General features: G+C 52.0%; 2 protein-coding genes across 4 annotated transcripts in view; one reads left to right on the top strand and one right to left on the bottom strand.

Moving 5' to 3' along the window:
* RNF14 (ring finger protein 14) overlaps positions 1-19,154 on the top strand; it is a 46,808-nt gene that overhangs the window by 1,071 nt on the left and 26,583 nt on the right. Inside the window, exon 2 of the mRNA XM_033406563.2 lies at positions 2,686-2,814. The gene's annotated coding sequence lies outside the window, so the exon portion shown is untranslated. The remainder of the gene's footprint in view (positions 1-2,685; positions 2,815-19,154) is intronic.
* On the bottom strand, positions 3,436-16,917 carry PCDH12 (protocadherin 12). Of its 3 annotated transcripts, XM_004280228.4 has the most exons (4): positions 13,218-16,917; positions 9,719-9,816; positions 7,643-7,794; positions 3,436-4,292 (listed from the first exon to the last, which is right to left on the bottom strand). In XM_004280228.4, the coding sequence occupies exons 1-4, from the start codon at positions 16,095-16,097 to the stop codon at positions 3,823-3,825; spliced, it is 3,600 nt and encodes a 1,199-aa protein (XP_004280276.2). In that variant the 5' UTR covers positions 16,098-16,917; the 3' UTR covers positions 3,436-3,822. The 3 variants fall into 3 exon arrangements, 2 of the variants coding, with proteins under 2 accessions (XP_004280276.2, XP_033262445.2); XR_004477125.2 differs by lacking the exon at positions 3,436-4,292 and having other exon boundaries at positions 7,744-7,794; positions 9,719-10,047; XM_033406554.2 differs by lacking the exons at positions 3,436-4,292; positions 7,643-7,794 and adding an exon at positions 9,160-9,286.

Below are 19,154 nucleotides of genomic sequence, written 5' to 3'. Positions count from 1 at the left end.
GCTGTCAAGGGGCCAAGAATCCTCGCTGTTCAGTCCCTACGGTCTCTGTACTGCCCAGGGGATGGGCTTCCTCGCAGACCCTGGAACTGCTGTGCTTTTGCCATTAAAATTCCGTTATTAATGACTCATTGTTAGTGCCCTGAAAGGAAATGTGAGGGGAGGCTAGGGAGGTGGCCTTTGTTAGCAGGGCCAGCCTGGGTCAGGACGACCCGAGGTTCGAGCCCTGATGCCTTCAGCAACGAGCCCTTTGCGCAAGGCTCTGCTGCCTCAGTTTCCTCATCCGGAGATGCTGTTTTCAGGGAGCCCTGACACTGTGGAGGGAATGAGGCTGTTTGGTTCGTTATATCTTCTGTGCTAATACAGGGCAGGGCACTTAGTAAATGTTCAGTAAATATTCATTCAGTGAATGAGGGATTCTATGCGTTGTCTTTTCTCCACCGGACACCAGCACCAAACCTACCCAGCAACATAGGAGGTGCTTTAAAATATCTGTTGAATGAATGGTTCTGTATACCCCTCCCCTGACTGCCATTCCTAGTGCTACTTCTGACCTGTAGTAATTGCTCAGCAAATATAAAATGTTTGTTGAATGAGCGTTTCTGATCGTGCCCCCCACCCCAGACCCATTATATTGTGCCCAGTACTCAGTAGGGACTGGAAAACACTGATCTATTTTCTAGGTACACACTATGTGCCAGGCTGAGCCTGTGCTAAAACTCCTCCCTCCCCTCCCCTGTCCTCTCTTCTCGTGTTGGAGATTTGGTTCTCTCCAGAGTCGCAAGGGTGGTAGTTGCCATCTCACTCATTTCAGTCAGCGGAAAGGTAGGGATCAGTGAACTGCCAAGCTGAAGTTGGGTCACAGACAAGGAGGCTTCCTGTCAATCTCAGGACGGCCCCCAGGCTCCGAGTGAGCACTGCATTGCCCTCCTGGTGCTGGAGGACAGCTGACTATTGATAAAAAATGTCCCTCTGCGCTTTCCAAATTAAGACGACATTTAACTGAGAGCTCGCTGGCTCGCCAGCTCCTTCAGTCTCCCGGGGGACAGAGCCCATCTTGGTGGAAACAGTTTTGAGCACGTCCAAGGTCTCAGCTCTGACATCTCGGCTTATGTCAAGAAGTTTCTGTAACCTTTCTGTTCAGCAGACTCAGTTCTGTCAGCATGCACACTGTCTCATTCTCAGTCGGTTATTGGGTATAAGGTCTGGCATCAGCCTACTTGGAGGGGTTGCAACGTTGGGGTGAGAGCACTTAACCCTCACGTACATACAACCCCGCCCTGATCAAAGGTCGGTTGCCTCAGAACAGGAACAGCTCTACCCATGAGTTCTCCAGGTTCGGCGGGGAATAGAGGATCATAGTGGGCCTTAATCTTATTTAGGTCACAGACCCCTTTGAGAATCAGATGAAAGCACTGACTCCTTCCCATAGAAAAATGCACATCTTCCCAATTTTGCATGCAGTTCAGCAGGTTCTTAGATCCTGAAGCCCAACCAAGAACCCCAGGTTAAGAACCCTTGATGTATTAGAAAGAACATCATCCTGAACCTCAGATGCAGATGCTAGCCCTGTCACAAGCCTGCTGTGTGGCTCTGGGCCAGTCAGCTCTTTCTGTCTTGCCATTTCCTTGGCTATAAAATGTTCAGACTCCTTGTGACTAAAATTGCCCACGTCTGTGGAGGTTTAGATAGTGACTGAGAGCAGTGCTGCTTATCTTTTTATAGGTCACATGTTCCTTTGAAAATCTGATAACTCCGTATCTTCTGCCTAGAAAAACACCTGTACACAAAGTCTCGCCTGGCATTCAGGGGGTCCAAGATTTAGGACTTTTGAACTAGAGTGAGGCAGTGATCCAGTTGTGAGCCCTGGTTCCAGTTTCCCTAGGTCACCTCTCCCCATCTCTTCTCTCCACCTCCCAACATCAGCTCTGCACTGAAAATCCACTAGTAATTGGGGGTCAGCACTGCCTACTCCAGTGCTGTGGTTTTCCGACTTTGTCTTCACATAATGGAACATTTTTTTTTCTCTTTTCTAAGGAAGTCTTACCTGCAGCTCCAATATAGAGAAAAGGGACTCCTGTAGCATCTATTTACCCATTTATTCTTCCATTCAACAAGTATTCATCAAGTGTTGCCTTGTGCCAGGTACCTGGCTGGTCAGGTTGGAGACCCTACCTGCTTGGTGTCCCCCAGCCTCTTTCATTGACTTGGGGAACCCAGCAGCTTGCAAATCACAGACCTTGTAAAGAGTTTACTCTGCCTCGGAGTGATGATCAGAGACCTAGAGACCCTGCTCCAGAAGCATTCCTGAAGCACTGTGAGGGCCTCATTTTCCTCATCTGTAAAATGGGATAATGGAATAATGATGCCTCGTTGCATTCCAAGTGTGGATGGTTTTCATTATCCCTAGTTGGGAGTATGATTGGCCCATTTCTATGGACAGTGAACATGTGTACTGAGCTCCAGAAAAAGGGCAAAAGGAGAGGCACAGAAGGGAATTTTTCCCTTTAGTATCCAAGAAAGCCCCACATTACTGAGAAGCTGAATAGACTGCTTGGAAATTTCCAGGGAAATTATAAGGCTGAGCCTTGGGAAAATATTTGCTATTTTTTTCACTCCTTCCTCTCCTGGAAGGTTTGCTGCTGTCAGTGTCAACTTCATAGACCCGGTTCACACACTGTCCTCTAGGGCCTGAATTCACTGCTGTGACAGAGGAAGATTTACTCACGATTGGTGGGTCTGGAAAGATGACTTCTGTACCTGAAGGGCTGCTTGCTGGGAAAGGACAGGAGTCTGCAGACACCCACCCTGCATCAGGTCAGTTCCAAGTCCCTCTCGCTATGTGCTTGGAAGAGCAGAGATGTGAAGGCCTGAGTGGCTTTGGAAATGTTCTTTTCAACTGTGTTTCTTGAGGGGATCTCAGGCAAGTCTGCTACTGGCAAAAGCTCACCTATGGGGGCTCTTCCTTTCCTTTCCTTGGCTGGCAGTCTAGTGTCAAGGTCGAGGGCATGGGTTTTGGTGTTGGACAAGCCTAGTTCCAATTCCTGGCTCTGCCTCCTCTCTCTGCTTGATCTTGGGCAAGACCCTCAGCCTCTCCAAGTCTCATGGCTTTGTCTGTGAAATGGGGATAATAACACCTCCCCTCCTAGGGCTGTGGAGAAATGAAATGAAATCCTATTGTAAAGACTTGTGTCTGGCTCGTGTTAATGCTCTATAGTCATGCTTTTCTTAGCCTTAATTTTCCAGCTGAGAATCGGATTATTTGATAATGTAGCAGCAGCAGAGGAGCAGGGGTCAAGAGTACCCGTGTCCATCATTGCCTACCTAACACTGTGCACCCTCCTGTCCAGGCCCCGCATGACCCTCTGGCCAGGGACTGGATGACAAAGAACCTTCACTCTATTCTTCCATCCTCCCTCTCGACAGGTGCAAACAGGATAACGAGCCACTGCTTTTCCTTTATTAGTAGGTCAGAGAGCTTTGCCTGGTGCCCCAGGATCCAGCCCCCCACACCCTCCAGTGTGCACCCAGGCCATCCTTTCCTGCTTGTGACACTCCTTGGCATCTGCTCTGCAGGAGGATGAACCCTCTGTGCTCTTACGTGTGTTTTGCCAGCAAACACTTATCTCAGCGGCCAACTGTCTTCCTCCTCCAAAAAATCCACAGGCAGAGCCGGCCCCTAACAAGGGGTTGCTTTGGTCAGCCCGCTGTTTGTCCTGGGGCTCCTGCCTCCTCTGTGGGGCAGCACTGGTCACCTTAAGTTCTCAGGCCACCTCTGGTCAGTGAGTTCAAAGATTAGAGAAACCACCTCCTGTCCCAGAGTCCTCAGGGCCTGGGCTTCCTAACATCTCCCGGGACCCCTGGTTCCTGGATCCACAGGTCCCTGCTGCTGCCGCCGCTGCTGGTCCTGCCCTTGGCCCCCTTCTTTCCAGATCGGCCCCCAGGGCCTTCCGAGCCCGAGGCTCCGCTGGTGGCTAGGTCTAGACTCAGGGTCCTTCCGCAGACTGAGAGCCGCCGCAGCACCTCGGAGGCGGCCTCCACCGGCACGGCGGGGCGCTGCTCCAGCAGCATCTCCAACAGTGAGCTCATCTCCGACAGGAAGGTGCTGGCCAGCCGCGTGCCCGTCGGGCTCAGCTCGGGCCCCGGCGCCTTGCCGAACGTCTGGAAGGTCCTGGGCTCCTCCGAGGTCGCAGCGTCCGGGGAGAACACGTTGTCACGGTAGTTGGTGGCGAGGGGCAAAGAGAGTCTTGCCATCCAGGCCGGATCGGGGACGCTCAGCCGGTCCAGGGCCAGGCCTGCAAGGGGCGGAAGGGACGCGGTGAGGGCGGAGCCCATGGCGGGCGCGGGTGGGGTCGTGGGCAGGGCGGGGCGCCGGACAAAGGAGGAAAGGGAAATGGAGGGGACCGATGGGGCGGCCGGAGGTGGGCGGGAAGGAAGAGGCCCTGACAGGGAAGCGCTCCGGGCAGGAAGGCAGCGACTGATGTCCGCGCGTGAGCTGAGTGAGGACGCGGCAGGGGGAGGAGGAAGGCCTAGAATTAGAAATGGCCCGTTTCTAAAGCATCTCCCGGTCCGTGGGGCTGTTTCAGGTTTAGGTGTCCTTCATCCATCCCTGTGCAGCCAGGATGTTCACTCCCTCAGGACACCACTAGCTGAGGATGCCGGGGGTGGGGGTGGGGGAATCCCCGTTTTTAGCCCTTGGTGGAGTTCCTGGCTTGGCGCTGCCTTCGGTTCCTATTCATAATAATAGTGACCACTTATTAAGTACTTCTGTGCTAGGCAATTTACATAATTATCTCATTTAACCTCCACACAAACCTTTGAAGTCAAGAGTATTTTATGGATGAGGAAACTGAAGTTCCAAGAAGTTGTCACACAGCTACTAGGCAACCAAGCCCAGATTTGACCCCCAGGTCTGATGACTTGGAAGCCCCCTGTCACTGCACCACTGCACCCACTCTCTGAAGAGCTGGCCCTTCCTCCCCCTGGATGCTAGGTGGCTCTGGTTTCCCAGGCCTATTAAGGTCTGTACTGTTGCCTCCTGGCCCCATGCTCTCAACTCCTCAACCTTCCCCTCTCAAGCTGCAGGAAACCGTGTGAAGGGGCTGGCTGCCTAAGAGCTGTCCCAGGGAAGGGCCGGGGTGGTGAAAAAGTGTCCCCCAGGCCCCAAATCCCACCATCACACTTCTCCTTTTCCCATCTCTTCAACAGAAAATCCTGTCTCAGAAAACTAGTTCTAGGCCCAATGATAGAGGCCAAGCCAGAGGGAAGAAATTATAGGCCTTGTGGTTAAGAATGTGTGTCTTTAAAAAAAAAAGAAAAAGCACAACATCTGCTTTAACATGTATTTAATATTTGCTTAAGGTACCCTGCTTTAAATTCTGTGCATAGAATGAAAGACTGGAAGGGGACGCGTCATAGTGTTAACTGAAATTACCCCTGGGCAGAAATGATTTATTCTCTTTTTGTTTATCTACATTTGTCTATATTAACCAAATATTACTTTTGTGATTTTGAAAAGTTATTGCAAAATACAGTAAATGCTGTTTCTATTGATAAATGAGTCTCGGTCTTGCCTTCACAGTGTGGGGCTGTGCAGGCTGTGAGGCAGGGTCACGCCCCTTCCCGACTGGTCCAGCCCACGCCTGGGGCTTAGTGAACGTTTATTGAATGATTGAATGGACATAAATATTAACCCTGGACATTTGGGGAATGTAAACCTAAGTTCCCTGAGACTCTGGGGTAATAAGTTTAGAACTCCTTTGGTGTTACAGAATCAGGCTTTTCCTTGCACAAGGGTCAGAGAGCTTTGGAAGGAATGAAGCTTGGAATGAGAAAATCAGTGGAGTGTAGGAGAATGGCTGAAATGTGATGATGAATTCACTCCGCGGCAGGTGGGCACTGGGCAGACCTGGATTTGATTTCCTAACTTTGCAGCTTATGAGCATTGTGACCTTGAAAAACTTGCTTAACCTCTCTGAGCCTCCTTTTTCGCTCACAGAGTGGTGAAATAGTAGCACTTATCTTGTCAGGTGGCTGTAAGCATTCAGTGAGCTCATGCAACGGTAAAATATGGTCATCATCACATCCTCAGGTGGGGCTTTTATCTGATGCAGCCAAGACCCCAGTGTCAGGCACATTCCCCAGTAGCCTCATCACAGTCCAGCCCTGTGAGCAGCGCAGGCACTTCTACCCCTGCTGCGCTCTTCGTCACACCACTTGTTACCATCTCCCTGTGTTCTTTGCCCTCTGTGCTGTGGGGAAGCAGGACCACATGGGAACTGAGCCCACAGGTTCCAGCGCAGAGCTGGTGCACACAGATATAATGCAAGGCACTGAGGTCATCTGAAATTTTCTAGTAGCCACATTTAAAAAGTAGAAGGAGAAGATGAAATTAATTTGTAAAAGTTTTTTTATATATAATATCATCATTTTATCACATAATCAATATTTTTAAAATTATTAATGAGCTATTTTACATTCTTTTTTCATACTAAGTCTTCAAAATCTGGAGTGTGTTTTATACTTCTATCACATCTCAATTGGTACTAGCCATTTTCACATGTGGCCAGTGGCTACTCTATTGAACCTCACAGCTCTGCATTCTAGACAATGCTGTCCTGTAAAACTCTGTAGATTTGTGCTGTCCCAAACAATATCCGTTAGCCACACGTAGCTACTGAGCTCCGGAAATGTGGCTGATATGACTGAGGAACTGAATTTTTCATTTTACTTGATTTTAATTAGATTTCCTTTTACTTAATTTTAATTTAGAGCCACACTGCCTGGGTTAATAACCATTGGCTGCACAACCTTGGGAAAATTACTGAACACCCTGGCCCCTCAGTTTTTTTCCTTTATGAAATGGGGATAACGAATAGTCCCTATCTCAGAAGATTTTCTCATGAGGCAATTAGAACAGGGACTAGCACATAGAAAGCACTCAATAAAAGTTAGCTATCTATTTTTTTAACCAAGGAAAGGGAAGTCCCTGTCATGCCTTCAGCGCACAGAATATGTCCAGATGAAGAGCAGATTATTAACTACAGAAACAGAAAATCAGCGTAGGTTGGACTTACTGTGTGTTACCTGAAGGGGGCTGACTGATGCGGGGGCGGAGGGAGCTGGCAGATTCTTGAATTCTCAGGGTAAAAGGGTATTTAAAGACATCAAAGAAATGCAGATGAGTGGTTTAGGAGGTAGAGAGAGGTCCCCTGATGGTAGGTGGGCTCAGGATGGCTTCCCTTCAATCATTGAAGTGACTCAGGGCAGGCTGTATTACCTCTCCGAGCCTCAGTTTGCTGATCTCTAAATTGGAGCTCATAATATCTACCTGAAAAGACTGTTTGGAAACTTAACTGAGATAATGTATATAAGATGCTTCCTTGGTACCTGGCACACACCAAGAGCTCAGTAACTGTTCACTATTCTTATGATGATTTTTTTAAATGAATGATCAGAGTAGAATCTGATCTTTAAACAAATGAAGATCTGAAGCTCCAGGGGAAGTGAAAAAATTTTGCTGATAGTCTCCAGAGATAGAATGGCTGTTTTCCTGCAGTGGATTGGAGCAGAACTCTGAAGCCTGGGCACAGGAGGGTACGGTGGGGGCAGAAGCGGGGTCGGGGTGACCCTGGGGAGTCCCTACCTGTGTAGGGGTCCAGCAGGTTCGACAGCTCTTCTTCTAGCAGCTGCTTCACAGAGAGGTCCTCCTCAGGGTCCAAGGGCCCTTCCTCCTGATCTGGTTCTGCCTGGCCACCAGCCCTGGCACCTGGGCCATCTGTGTCTGGGATTGCACTCCTGCAAAGGGAGCCAACACAGTCCGTGAGTGAGGAAATTCACACATAGTTTCATTCATTCCTGCTCATGAATAGTCTTCTATTCATGCCAGCATTCATTCATCCACAGAGGGAAGTGGGTCCACAGCCCAGCCTTCAGAGTCAGACCAATCTGGGTTACTTGATCCCAGCCCTCCTGCCTACTCTGAGTCTGCTTCCTCATCTGTAAAATGGGAGTAATAAATAACACCCACCTCATGGGGCGTTATGGGGGTAAAATGAGGTGTTGCATGTAAAGAGCTTAGCACAGTGTTGTAAGCAGTCAGCAAACAGAAGTGACTATGAATGCCCTGATATTACTCACCATTGTCCCTCCATTGCTTCTCATTACCTGGCATGGAATAGGAGTTTAGTAAACTTTGGGTGATCTAATGCAGTCATCGTTCCACCCCTCCATCCCTCTATCTGAGTATGAGCTCCAGTGAGGGCAGGGATATTTGTCTGTCTCATCCCCTGCTCTCTCACCAGTGCTCAGAATAGGACTTGGCACATAGTAGGTGCTTAATAAATACTTTGTGGACTGAGTGACTGAATGTTCCTTCCTCCCTATTTGAGGCTAAATCCCAGACCAGAAGAGCAGGTCAATAGAGGGTGCAGCAGAGGTGAGGCATCCGAAAGCTACTCAGAATCTACTATGGTGTCTCTTGCTGTCTCCCTGACCCCTCCCTCCCAAAGACCCTCTCTATCACCTGGGGGAGGCCAGTTCCTGGGACTACCTTAGCCTGGTGGGGACAGGCCTGGCGCCTCATCCCAGCATCTGGAAAAGCTCCCTTTAAGGCCTGGGGGTCCTTGCTGCTTTTTTTCTGTGGCCATTTCTGCTCCTATGCAGGGGTAGCAAGTTTGCAAGTAATGGCAACAACTAATGTTTATTGAGCAATTACTCTGAGTCAGACATATGCTTTGCAAGGTATATTTACCTTCTCATCAAACCTTTCACGTCTGTAAGGGGTTCTCTTGTCCTCATTTTACAAATGAGAAAACCAAGATTTGTAAAGATTAGGTAGCTTGCCCAAGGTCCCCAGAAATTAAGTAAGAATTCAAATCCGGGCTGATACGACTCTGGAATGTGTGTGCTCACCGCTACTCTACACTATTTCTAGCTATCTTTGCAAAAAAAAAACAACAAAAAAAAGACTGTAAGTTGTCACAGCAAGAGCACTGAACCGGAAGTCAGTGTCCTGAGAGCTGGTCCCAGCTTTGCCACTCACTGGCTATTTGACCTTGAGCAAAGTCACTTTAAGGGGAAAGGACTTAGCATTGTTTGTGTACCTCCCATGTGCCAGGCACTGGGCCATGGGCTTAGAATGCGTGTGATCATTAAATCCTACCCCATCACTACAAGGAAGTGTGGTGACCTCTGTTTCATGGATGAGAAACTGCATCCCTGAGGCTTGATTTGCTCAAGTTTACATAGCTGGGTTGGATCAAACTACTCAGAGCCTCAGTTTCTCCATCTGTAGCAAGAGGGAGTTAAATTAGATGTCCTCTTGAGGTCTCTTTAATTCTAGGACGGCCCAAAGGAACACACCCACACACCCACATCCTTAGCCAGGAGCCTTCATATTATGTTTAAGGGTCAAGAGAAAGAGCTAAACGTTACAGATTTAAAGTTCATAGCCCAGCACCTCTGCAATCAGGGAACAGATAGATAATCAGAGCCTCAGGGATGAAGTCACTTCCTTAGTGACTCGGGTCCTGTAAATACTATTAATACAGTTGCTCCAGGACCAGGATGCCTGGGTGGGGGAATGGATGCTGTTCGCTGCAGTCTCCCAGGGGAGCAGCGTCTGGGATGTGCTCACCCTTCCTCAAGGCACAGAGGCTGCAAGGGTGAGGGCAGGCTGGTGGGGGGCTTGAGAAGCCAGTGGGGGCTACGTGCAGCTTACCTGCTGCCGCCGGGCTTGGCCAAGTACTTATTTCCCCGGTGGTTTGGTTTGGGCTGGAATTGGCCCTGATGCAGCAAGGACAGCAGCTGGGAGATTTGCTACAAGACAGGAAAAATCTGTTGACTCCACACAATTCCAACCCAGCACACTTCCTCACCGGATGTTTCCCTCAATGCCGGCGCTTTCTTTTTATAGTCTTTCCTCCAGCTTCAGATGTTCGTGGATCGGATGGGGGATGGTGAACGGTGATGGTGACGGAGGCAGGGATGTGTGCAGACAGGTTCCCTGCTTGGCCATGTGTCAACTACAAATTCCCGGGACCTGGGAGTCTGAGAGAGAGAATGAGAACCCTCTGGGCCTGTCCCCCAACTCTCAATCCCCCAGGAGACCTGCTCCCGGTGGAAGCTGTGGGATGGGGGTGAAAAGGGCATGTCCTGACTGTAAATGTATTATAACCTCGATAAGGATTATTGTAAAGTGTTATTTCCCCCGCTTCAGTGATGTTCAAAGACTGAGCCATTGTTGGCGGGCCAGATGTAAGACTATGTTGTACAGAAGGCAGAAGGGTGTCTTTGAATCATTCGTTTATTCATCCTTTCATTCGCTCGACACGTATTTAATGAGAGCTTGTTTGTGCCACGCCGAGTGCTTGCTGGGGGGGTAAGAATGAGAACAAGGCCCAGTCTCTGCCCTCAGGGAGTTCCCAGTCTGCCAGGGAGGATAGTCAGGGGAGACAGGACACAGCAGCTGCTATGGGGGGTTGCACCAGGGATGAGAAACGGTGGAGGTCAAGTGGAGCAGAGGAAGGCCCCTCACCCAGCTTGCAGCAAGGAGGGAGTTACGGGGTGGGGCTGTGGATACAGGGGGAAGTAATTCACTTATTTCAACATATGTTTTCTGAGTTCATACTACATGCCAGGCGCCTCTGCTGAGACCCGGAGGTTCCACAGGGGCTTGGCAAGTGGAGAGAGGGTGAGGGCCAGGGTGAGGGAGGAAGGGAGTTTCGGTCAGAAGGTGCTCAAGCTGAAAGGCCAGAGGAGACGGTGGCGTTTCAGAAAGGCTGGTGAATGGGGCAGGGGTGGGTGAGATGTCAGGGTGAGGCCCCACAGGCCCTAGTGAGGGAGAAGGCAACAGACCAAGTCAAGGGCGTTTCTAGCTTGTTGTGTGATGTCAGGCAGGTTTTTAGACATACTCAGACCTCAGTTTCCTCATCTCTAAGGTGGGTCTAAAAATACCACCCAGACTTCTTTACAGGGTTGTCAGGATTAATTAGGTGGTTTGAAATGCTCTGCAGAGTCAAGGGGTTTGGGTTGTTCCTCCTAGAAATGCTGCCTCTGCCTCCCAACTGGGCCCAGCCCCCCTCTTCCCTGAGAGGGTCCCTCTGCCCTCTGGGCAGCTCAAGACAGAAAATGCCAACCTCAGAGGAGAGTTGGAAGGGGAGGTGGCCAGGACTGGGGTTTCACTGTGATGTGGGAGGGCCAGGGTCCCATTGCCTGCCTCAGGGCAGTTCCCACCTCCTGGCTCAGGCCCAGAAACCCTCCTACAAGCACCTGCCACCCTGTTTTCGAGTGACAGCTGCTACTTCAGGGAAACTCCCTGAGTGCCAAACCCTAAGTTGTATGCTGTCATTCAAGCTGTCATTTCACAGTTAGAGTCCAGACTCTGGAGTCAGACTTGGGTTCAAGTCCTAAATGTGCCCCTGTTCCACTTCCCATCTGTGTGGCCTTAAGGAATTACTTAAGCATTCTGACCCTCAGTTTCCTCAGCAGTAAAAAAAAAAAAAAAAAAAAGGGAATAAAAATGAGACTCAGGTCATGTGTTGGTTGTGGCTATGAGGATTAAATGAGTGAAAGTCTATAAATTACTTAGGAATAGATCTTATGATAAGCACTTAATAACTGTCCAGTGGTATATAATCTCATGTCATTCTTCAGTAACCCAAGGAAAGAGATACCATTATATCCACTTTACAGATGTGGCACCTGAGGCTTACAGGGGCTACACAGCAATTAGAGGCAGGGTTGGACTTTGAACTGGGGTCTGACTCCACTGTGGCACTGTGCTACCGGAAAGACAAGCATTAGGCAAGCTGCCTCTTACCCTCAACTTGATCCCAACTTGGTACCCTCCTCTCTTTCACCCCAGTGGGGTCACCCGCAGGGCTTGCTATCTGCTCTCTCTGTTTGCCAACCACCAGCACAGTGTTTGGCACAAAGAGCTCATTCAATAAGCATTTGATGAATGAATGGGTGAATGAATGAATGAACAAATGAATGAATGCATGGCTCTGGGCAACTTCTGGGGCTGCACAGAGCCCAGGGCAGGACTCCTGAGAGAGCAGCTGGGCCCTCTCGAGGTGGCTTCCTGGGGAAGGGGTGGGGGAAGGAAGCTGTGTCCTTGCTCCGCAGGAAACATGAGCTGATAGCCTGGCTCATGACAGAAGTGTGCCTTGGGCGGGCAGCCTGGCACAGGGAAAATGATCTGGGGTTCAGAGGAGTTGATACGGGTGTGAGATCAGACACCGTCCCGGAAAAAGCTTTCCCAGGTGTGTCCAGTAAATCCTAGGTCACTGGACACAGCCATTCATCATCCCATTTAATTCTCAACCCCCTGGGAGGTAGACACAGCTAAGTTTGGCATCACAATCCCCGTTTTATAGATGAAGAAAATAAGGCTCAGATGTTAATGTTGCCCAGCTCCTAAAGTGGCTGTGCTGAAACTGGAACCTAGATCTGCCTAACTCCCAAGTTCCAAGGTTGTTTCCACTGTCCTACCCCATAGGCCTAGCTGGCAAGCTCTGGGGTCTCAGGCAGGTCAAATGCAGCCCCTGAGCCTGGGGGCAATGATGCCTATGCCGGCTTGCTTCACCCGGAGGTTGCCCAGATGAGATGAGGGCAGGTGAAATGGAGAAGAGCTTAGCAGAAATCATCATAATCATTTTCTGAGTGCTGACTACACGCCAGACGCTATTCTAGAGGCTTTAAGCACATTCACTTTATTACCTTCAAGCAAACTTGGGAGATGGGTGCTGTTAACTTGGGCAACTTCAACAGAGAAGCTGAGTGACTTCCCTGTGGTTCACAGCTTGGAAGAGGTGGAGCCAGAATTTGAACCTGGGCAGCCTTGCTCCAAAGCTTGTACTCTCAATCACTACCTTTGCTCTGTGTCTACTTGCACAAGGCACTCTAAGTGAGTGCTCATATAGGAATTAACGGACCAAATCCTTAGGACAATTCTGCAAGGCAGATGCTCTTACTGTCATCCCTATTTTATAGATAAGGAAACTAAGCCTCAGAGACAGTAAGTCATTTGTCCAGGATCACACAGCTAAATTCTGTTGACCCCAGAGCTGTGCCCTGAACCACTGCACCCAATGCATCCTAAAGTGCGTGGTGAGCCTGAGGAATGAATGTGAAGAATGTGAGGGTAATGGGGTCTGATGCTGTTGTGGGCGGGTGAGGGGGGCTGACAAGAGAGGGAGCTGCCCACACCGAGGTACCTGAACAGGAGGCGAATCCACAGTGAGCTCCTCTACGGGGTTCCGCTCCGCAAAGGCAGCCACAGACAGCCGGACCAGGCTCCGCAGGATCTGACGGGGGCCTGACTCTTTCTCAGGGGCTACTTTGCCATGGAGATTCCGCTGCCGCCTCAGGGTTGCAGAGGAGGCCGGCGGGCTCAGCGGGGCCTCTTTACTGCCCTGGTCCCCAGGCACCCTCCCTGTGGGGCTGCCCGCAACCTTCAGGGGCCTTGAGCGGGGCTGGCCCGTCGTAGGTTGGGGCTCGGGAAGGTTCAGGTTCTCCCGGGAGGCATTCCTCTGCCTGGGATGGTTGAAAAGGAGGTTGACAGTGTCCTGCAGCACCTCTCGGCTCTCGGCCAGCGTTCCCTGGTTACCTTGGTTACGCAGAGTCCTGTATAGGGTCGGTGTGAGATGAAAGGGGGCCTGCAGGCAGGGGTCCCAGCCTGCTTCCATCATCGCTTCCTTGCCCACGTGCTTGGGGGGCTGCCCAGCTTCGCCAGGCTCATCCACCTGGCCCCTGAGCACAGGCACGAGGTGGATGTCCGCCTTCTGGATGTGTTTCTGGGGCCTCTTGGGCTGGTGACGGTAGGTGGACTCGGCCTCCCGACAGTTGTACGCCCTGTTGTCCTTCTTCTCTGTCCGGCAAATGGACATAATCAGAGCCAAGATCAACCCGGAGATGGCCAGCAGTACGACCAGGCAAATCACCGTGAGCACCGATGTGCTCAGAGCCCCAGGCTCACGGGCTGAGTCCCTCAAGTGGTCCACACTGGTGACGAAGAAGACCCTCAACAGGGCCCGGGTCTGTAAGGAGGGGCTGCCCCGGTCTTCCACCACGATCTCCAGCTCCCACTCACTCCCCGTGAGGCTGCTGGCATTGGTGATGTTGATGAACAGCTGCCCCAGGTGGGGGCTGAGGACAAAGAGACCAGCTTCGTTCCCACTCTGAATGCTGTAGAGGAGCTCTCCATTTGCCCCCGAGTCTGCATCTCTTGCTACAATGGTCACCAAAAGGAATGGCCGGGAGCTGGGGGTGGCCTGTGGTGGCATGTCAGTGCCTGCTGGACCCACGCCATTGGGAGTTTCAATGGGCACCAGCAGGTGACCTGTGGAGGCATTTACAAGCACCGAGAGACTGGCTTTCCCATCGCTGAGCACGGGGTGAATCACCTCTGGGGCATTATCATTGGCATCCAGCAGGCTGACCCACACAGAGACACTGGATGCAAGCTGGGGCTGCCCCCTGTCCTCTGCGATCACCAGGAACTCGAAGCCGGCCATCTGTTCATAGTCCAGTGACCTCTGGGCGGTGACCTCGCCTGTGTCTGAGTCAATAGCTACCAAGTGAGAAACTGGGGAGTCCTGGATGTGGTATGAGATTTTCCCATTAACGCCCAGATCTGCATCATGGGCCCTGATGGTAATGAGGTGAAGAGAGGGTAGGTTGTTTTCCCGAGTGGAGACCTGGTACCTGCTTTTCTCAAACACAGGCGCGTTGTCGTTGGCATCACTGATCTGAATGCTGAGCTGTTTCTTGACTGATAAGGGCTGGGGTCCTTGGTCTTGGGCCAAAAGAGTGAGGGTGTATTGCGGCCACTGCTCCCTGTCCAGCGTGGCATTGGTTAGCAGCATGTATGTGTTGCCATTGGTCCTCTTCAGCCTGAAGTGGCCCAGCTCTTGGCTCAGCCAACAGTGGACCAGGCCGTTGTTTCCTGAGTCTAGGTCATTTGCCATGATGAGAGCAATGAAACTGTCCTTGGGAAGAGCTTCGGACACCAGGGATGGTTGGGAGGCCCACGTGATGTGGATGTTTGGGGTGTTGTCATTGACATCCAGAACCTTGATGAGAATTTTGCAGTGGGCTGGGATGGGATTGGGACCCAGGTCCCTTGCCTGGACATCCACCTCGTAGGCAGGATTCTTCTCATAGTCTAGGGGTTGACGCAGAATCACCTGGCCTGTCTTGGCATCAATACTGAAGGTGTCCAGCACCTCTGGAGGCACGTGCTTACTGAGGAAGTATTCCACCTCCCCGTTGGGGCCTTGATCAGGGTCTGTGGCAGTCAAGTTTATGAGGAGAGTACCAGGGGCAGCGTCTTCTTGGATTTCCAGTGCCAGCGAGCTCTCAGCAAACACAGGGCTATTGTCATTGGAGTCCAGGACATTGACCTTGACCAAGCTGGTGCCTGACTTGGGGGGGTTCCCACTGTCATAGGCAGTTAACACCAGATCAAAAAATGAATGGATTTCCCGGTCCAGCTCCTTCACCACCACGAGTTCCGCGTGTTTGGTCTCATCGGGCCCCACAATGACATCCAGGGCAAAATGCTCGCTGGGAGACAGGGTGTAGGAGTGCAGAGTGTTGGGGCCAGTGTCTGGGTCCAGAGCTCTGTCCAGGGGGATCCGGGTGCGCAGGGAGGCGCTCTCAGAGATTTCCAGCTCCTGCTCACCTTTGGGAAACTGAGGCTGGTGGTCGTTGATGTCCAGCACCTGGATCTCCACGTGGATGAGAGCCAAATCCCCTGTGGCAAGCACGTCAAAGGAAACCAGGCAGGGGTCCTGCTGCCGGCAAAGCTGCTCCCGGTCCAGCCGCCTCCCCGTGCTGAGCAGGCCGTCCTTGGAGTCCACCTGGATGGGGAGCGCCTGAGGCAGCTGCAAGACCTGGAAGGCAGCCCCTGCTCGCCCAGACCTCTCCTCCCGGCCCAGTTCCTGAGACAGCTTCCCTATCACTGTGCCGGACGGTACTTCCTCTGACACTTGATATTTCACAGTGAGAGTGGCGACCTCCTGACAATCCCCTGAAAGGAACAAGTAGCCACCTGGCCCCCAAAGTCCCAGCAGAAGTGGCAGAAGTTGCATCATGCTTACCGCCAGAGTGGGCTAGATCCAGAAACCGCTAGAGTTCTTCGAAGGCTGGGCAAGTCCTCCAGTGTTCCCTGGGGGGCTTGATTAGCCCTGTTCTCCAGCCCCCAGACCTGCTGGCACAGCCTCGTCCCATAATTAGTTGATGGAGCCAGCAGAATTCCCAGGCAAGGCCATCTTCATCAGAAGAGATTTGAGGGGTCCAAGGACCAATGGAGTAAAATTGTTCAGGGGCACTGTTGGTCCCCGTTAGCAAATGATGGACAAGAGCCGGTCCAGGAGGGACTTGACCCAGTAGAGCAGGATGTGGGGATCTGACTTCCAAACAGTTGCTAGGCTGGGGAAACAGAGAAGCAGCTTTTTCCTATGGAAACCCCACCTACAGGAAAAGGGAGGGCTATGAGTTTCTATGCCAATTAGAGAAAGAGAGTTTCCATGAAGCTGAGTGGCCCGCCGCTGAGGAGGATGCGGCTGGGGACAGGCCGGATGGGAAGGTGCCGTCCATGTGGCAAGGCAGCCACTGAGGGGAGGGGAGCCCCTGCTGTGGCCAAGTGAGCAGAGAGCCTGAGCCCCTCCCGGGCAAGTCACACCCTGGCCTCTCTTCCCTTCCTTGTCTCTCTTTGTTTCCGTCATCTCCCGTCATTCTTCTCCCATTCCCCTTTTTCCCACACTTGTCTGCCTCTCAGTCTTGACTTCGCCCTCATCACCCGTTTTTGTCTCATGGGAAGCAGCGCTGATTAAGAGAGTGGCTATAAGAGCCAAAATGCCTGGGTTCCAATCCTGACTCCACAACTTCCCAGCTGGGTCATGTAGGACAAGTTACTCAACCTCTCTGGGCCTCATCTTAAGAGTGCAGATGGGAATAACAACAGTAGCCCTCTCAGCAGGAAATCGTGGGGATGAAATGAAACGTTGGCCCGGAGTCGTAGGCAATGACGTTGTTATTAGCGGTGGGTGGCGTGATCTGCCAGCTTGGCCTACCTTGTGGCTGCCTCTGGCTGCACTGGCCCTGGGTCAGTCCCTGCCCACATACTTCAGGAGCCAAAGGTGCCCGTGTCCTTGGCTCCTGAAGTACAATGACCTTTCTGACCCGACGGTGTGGCCTCCCTCCCCCTTCCCTTCCGGCTCCCTAGCCTCCTGGCCCATTGTTCTCCACATCTGGTCCAGCCTGAGCCCCTGTCCGGGGGAATCCCCCAGCTCCTGCTCCTTGGTCTTGGAGGTTTTTATACCTTTCCCTCTCCCACACCTTCCTCTCCCTTTCCCTCCCTTCCTCCAATTCTTCTCTTCCCACTGCTGTTCATGTCCAAGAGTCCCGTCACAGAGGTGAGGCCAGGAGGGGGGCGAGTGGGCAGTTGGCTTGGGTGGCCTTGAGGTGACTTGCTGCTTCTCATTTCCTCCTCCATCCACTGCCCCCACCATTGTCCAGTCTCGCACTTTACCTTGAGGTTGAGTCCAGAGGTTTCTAAACCTTTTGAAGTGATGGGAGTTAAGGGCCAGCTTCCCCTCAATGGGTGTTGGCAGCTCAGTCCTTGGGGCTGGAGGTGCCTGTTGGGACACAAATGACTCCAATCAGGCCCATTGGCCAGGGCGCTTGTGGCCATTAGGATGGGGCGACTGAGGACCTCCCTGGCCTAAGCCTCACCTTGCACCCCCCTTCCCCTCTGTATTCTCTTTCCCACACCCTATCCTTTCATATTCTACCCCTGGAGGTTTCCCAATAGCAAGGGGTCTGAATCCAATGGGGTGTTTCCTACAGTCTGGCTCTGAAGACAGAACACTCAATAGCTCAGAGACATGGCACAAGTCACATAACCTCTTTGGGCCTCAGTTTCCTTCTCTGTAGAGCGTGGCTGTCACCCATCTCCCGAGTTTGTGGTAAGGATTTGATGAGATAATGCAAGTGAAGGCTTGGTGCAATGCCTGGTACAGAGAAAGCACTCATTACATGGGACTAGCTTACCTTGTACTATTTGCCAGGCTTTATACCTCGAATGCAAATGGTAAAAATGGTCTTGCATTTGTCCCTTCACGTTTTTTTCCTCCGCCTTCTTGGCCAGGAAGGCTCATTTCCCAGGGCTTCTTCAGCTCGGGCGAGGGCCCAGTGCTACCTGCCCTGCAAGGGGAACCAGCGTGGGCCCCAGGCCCTCTGGTGACAGTCAGCCTGCATGGCGGCCTCACTGTCTGGCCCTCACTCATCCTACTATGTGCAAGGCAGTGAGCAAGACAAAGTGACCCCCAAGGGGCTTGTAGTCTCAAGCCAGGGTGGGGAAAATGAAAGAAGTGGGTCCAGTGGATCGCTCCAGAGTCAGGCTTAGGGATCAGGGGAGGCTCCTCCTGGAGGACACACCCTGAAGGACGGGGAAGAGTGAGGGGGGGGCAGGTGCGAGCAGGTGGAGGGAGCAGAATGGAAGAGGCTGGAGGTGGGCGACCTTGCTTCTCGCAGTCCCACACAAGGGCCTGTGCGAGTGGGGAGGAGGACGGTGGGCTGGGGGTGTCAGCAGGGGCCGCCAGATGATGGAAGGCCTGGGACCCCGTGCTCAGGATTTGGACCTTGTCCTGAAGGCATGCGGAGCTTTGGAAGGGGTCTGAGCAGACTGATGAGAATAGCAGCTACCTGCCAAGCCTTGTCCCGAGTGTTTTACCTGCATCGTCCCATGCCACCCTCACAACCAGGCCATAGGGGTGAAGAAGCTGAGCATGGAGGGTTGGGTAGCTTGCCCAAGATCACGCACATTTGCCCTCCACAAAGCCCCTTCAACTGTACTCTGGGACGTCGATTGAAAGGGAACAGAGAAGAGGGAAGAAGGCCAGCTGGGAGTAATGCAGGGGCGCTTTGGTGCAGGAGACTCTGGTGCTGAGAACATTTCTAGAGTGCCATCTGGTGGCCAAAGGCAGGAAAGCCACAGAGGCAGGGAGGTGGGTGGCTGGAGTTCTCAAATGTCCACAGCTCCAGACCCGTGTTCCTGTGCTGCGTACAACACAATGGAAGGAGCTATACCCAGGTGACAATCATTTCACTTAGTGGGAAACCTAATGTGACCCAACGCCCACAGGAGG

The sequence above is a fragment of the Orcinus orca genome, chromosome 3, assembly GCF_937001465.1.
Source record: "Orcinus orca chromosome 3, mOrcOrc1.1, whole genome shotgun sequence".
Lineage (NCBI taxonomy): Eukaryota > Metazoa > Chordata > Mammalia > Artiodactyla > Delphinidae > Orcinus > Orcinus orca.
Note: the sequence above shows the minus strand (reverse complement) of the source record. Positions and strands in the feature narration are given on the sequence as shown.

What these genes read in the sequence shown, in the direction of transcription:
- PCDH12 (XM_004280228.4), bottom strand. Translation starts at nt 16,097, where the DNA reads ATGATGCAACTTCTGCCACTTCTGCTGGGACTTTGGGGGCCAGGTGGC. An exon ending in GCCAAGCCCGGCGGCAGCAG is followed by an intron (nt 7,795 to 9,718) that starts GTAAGCTGCACG and finishes CTCCCTTTGCAG; the next exon opens with GAGTGCAATCCCAGACACAG. An exon ending in CCTGCTGGACCCCTACACAG is followed by an intron (nt 4,293 to 7,642) that starts GTAGGGACTCCC and finishes CGCCCCTTGCAG; the next exon opens with GCCTGGCCCTGGACCGGCTG.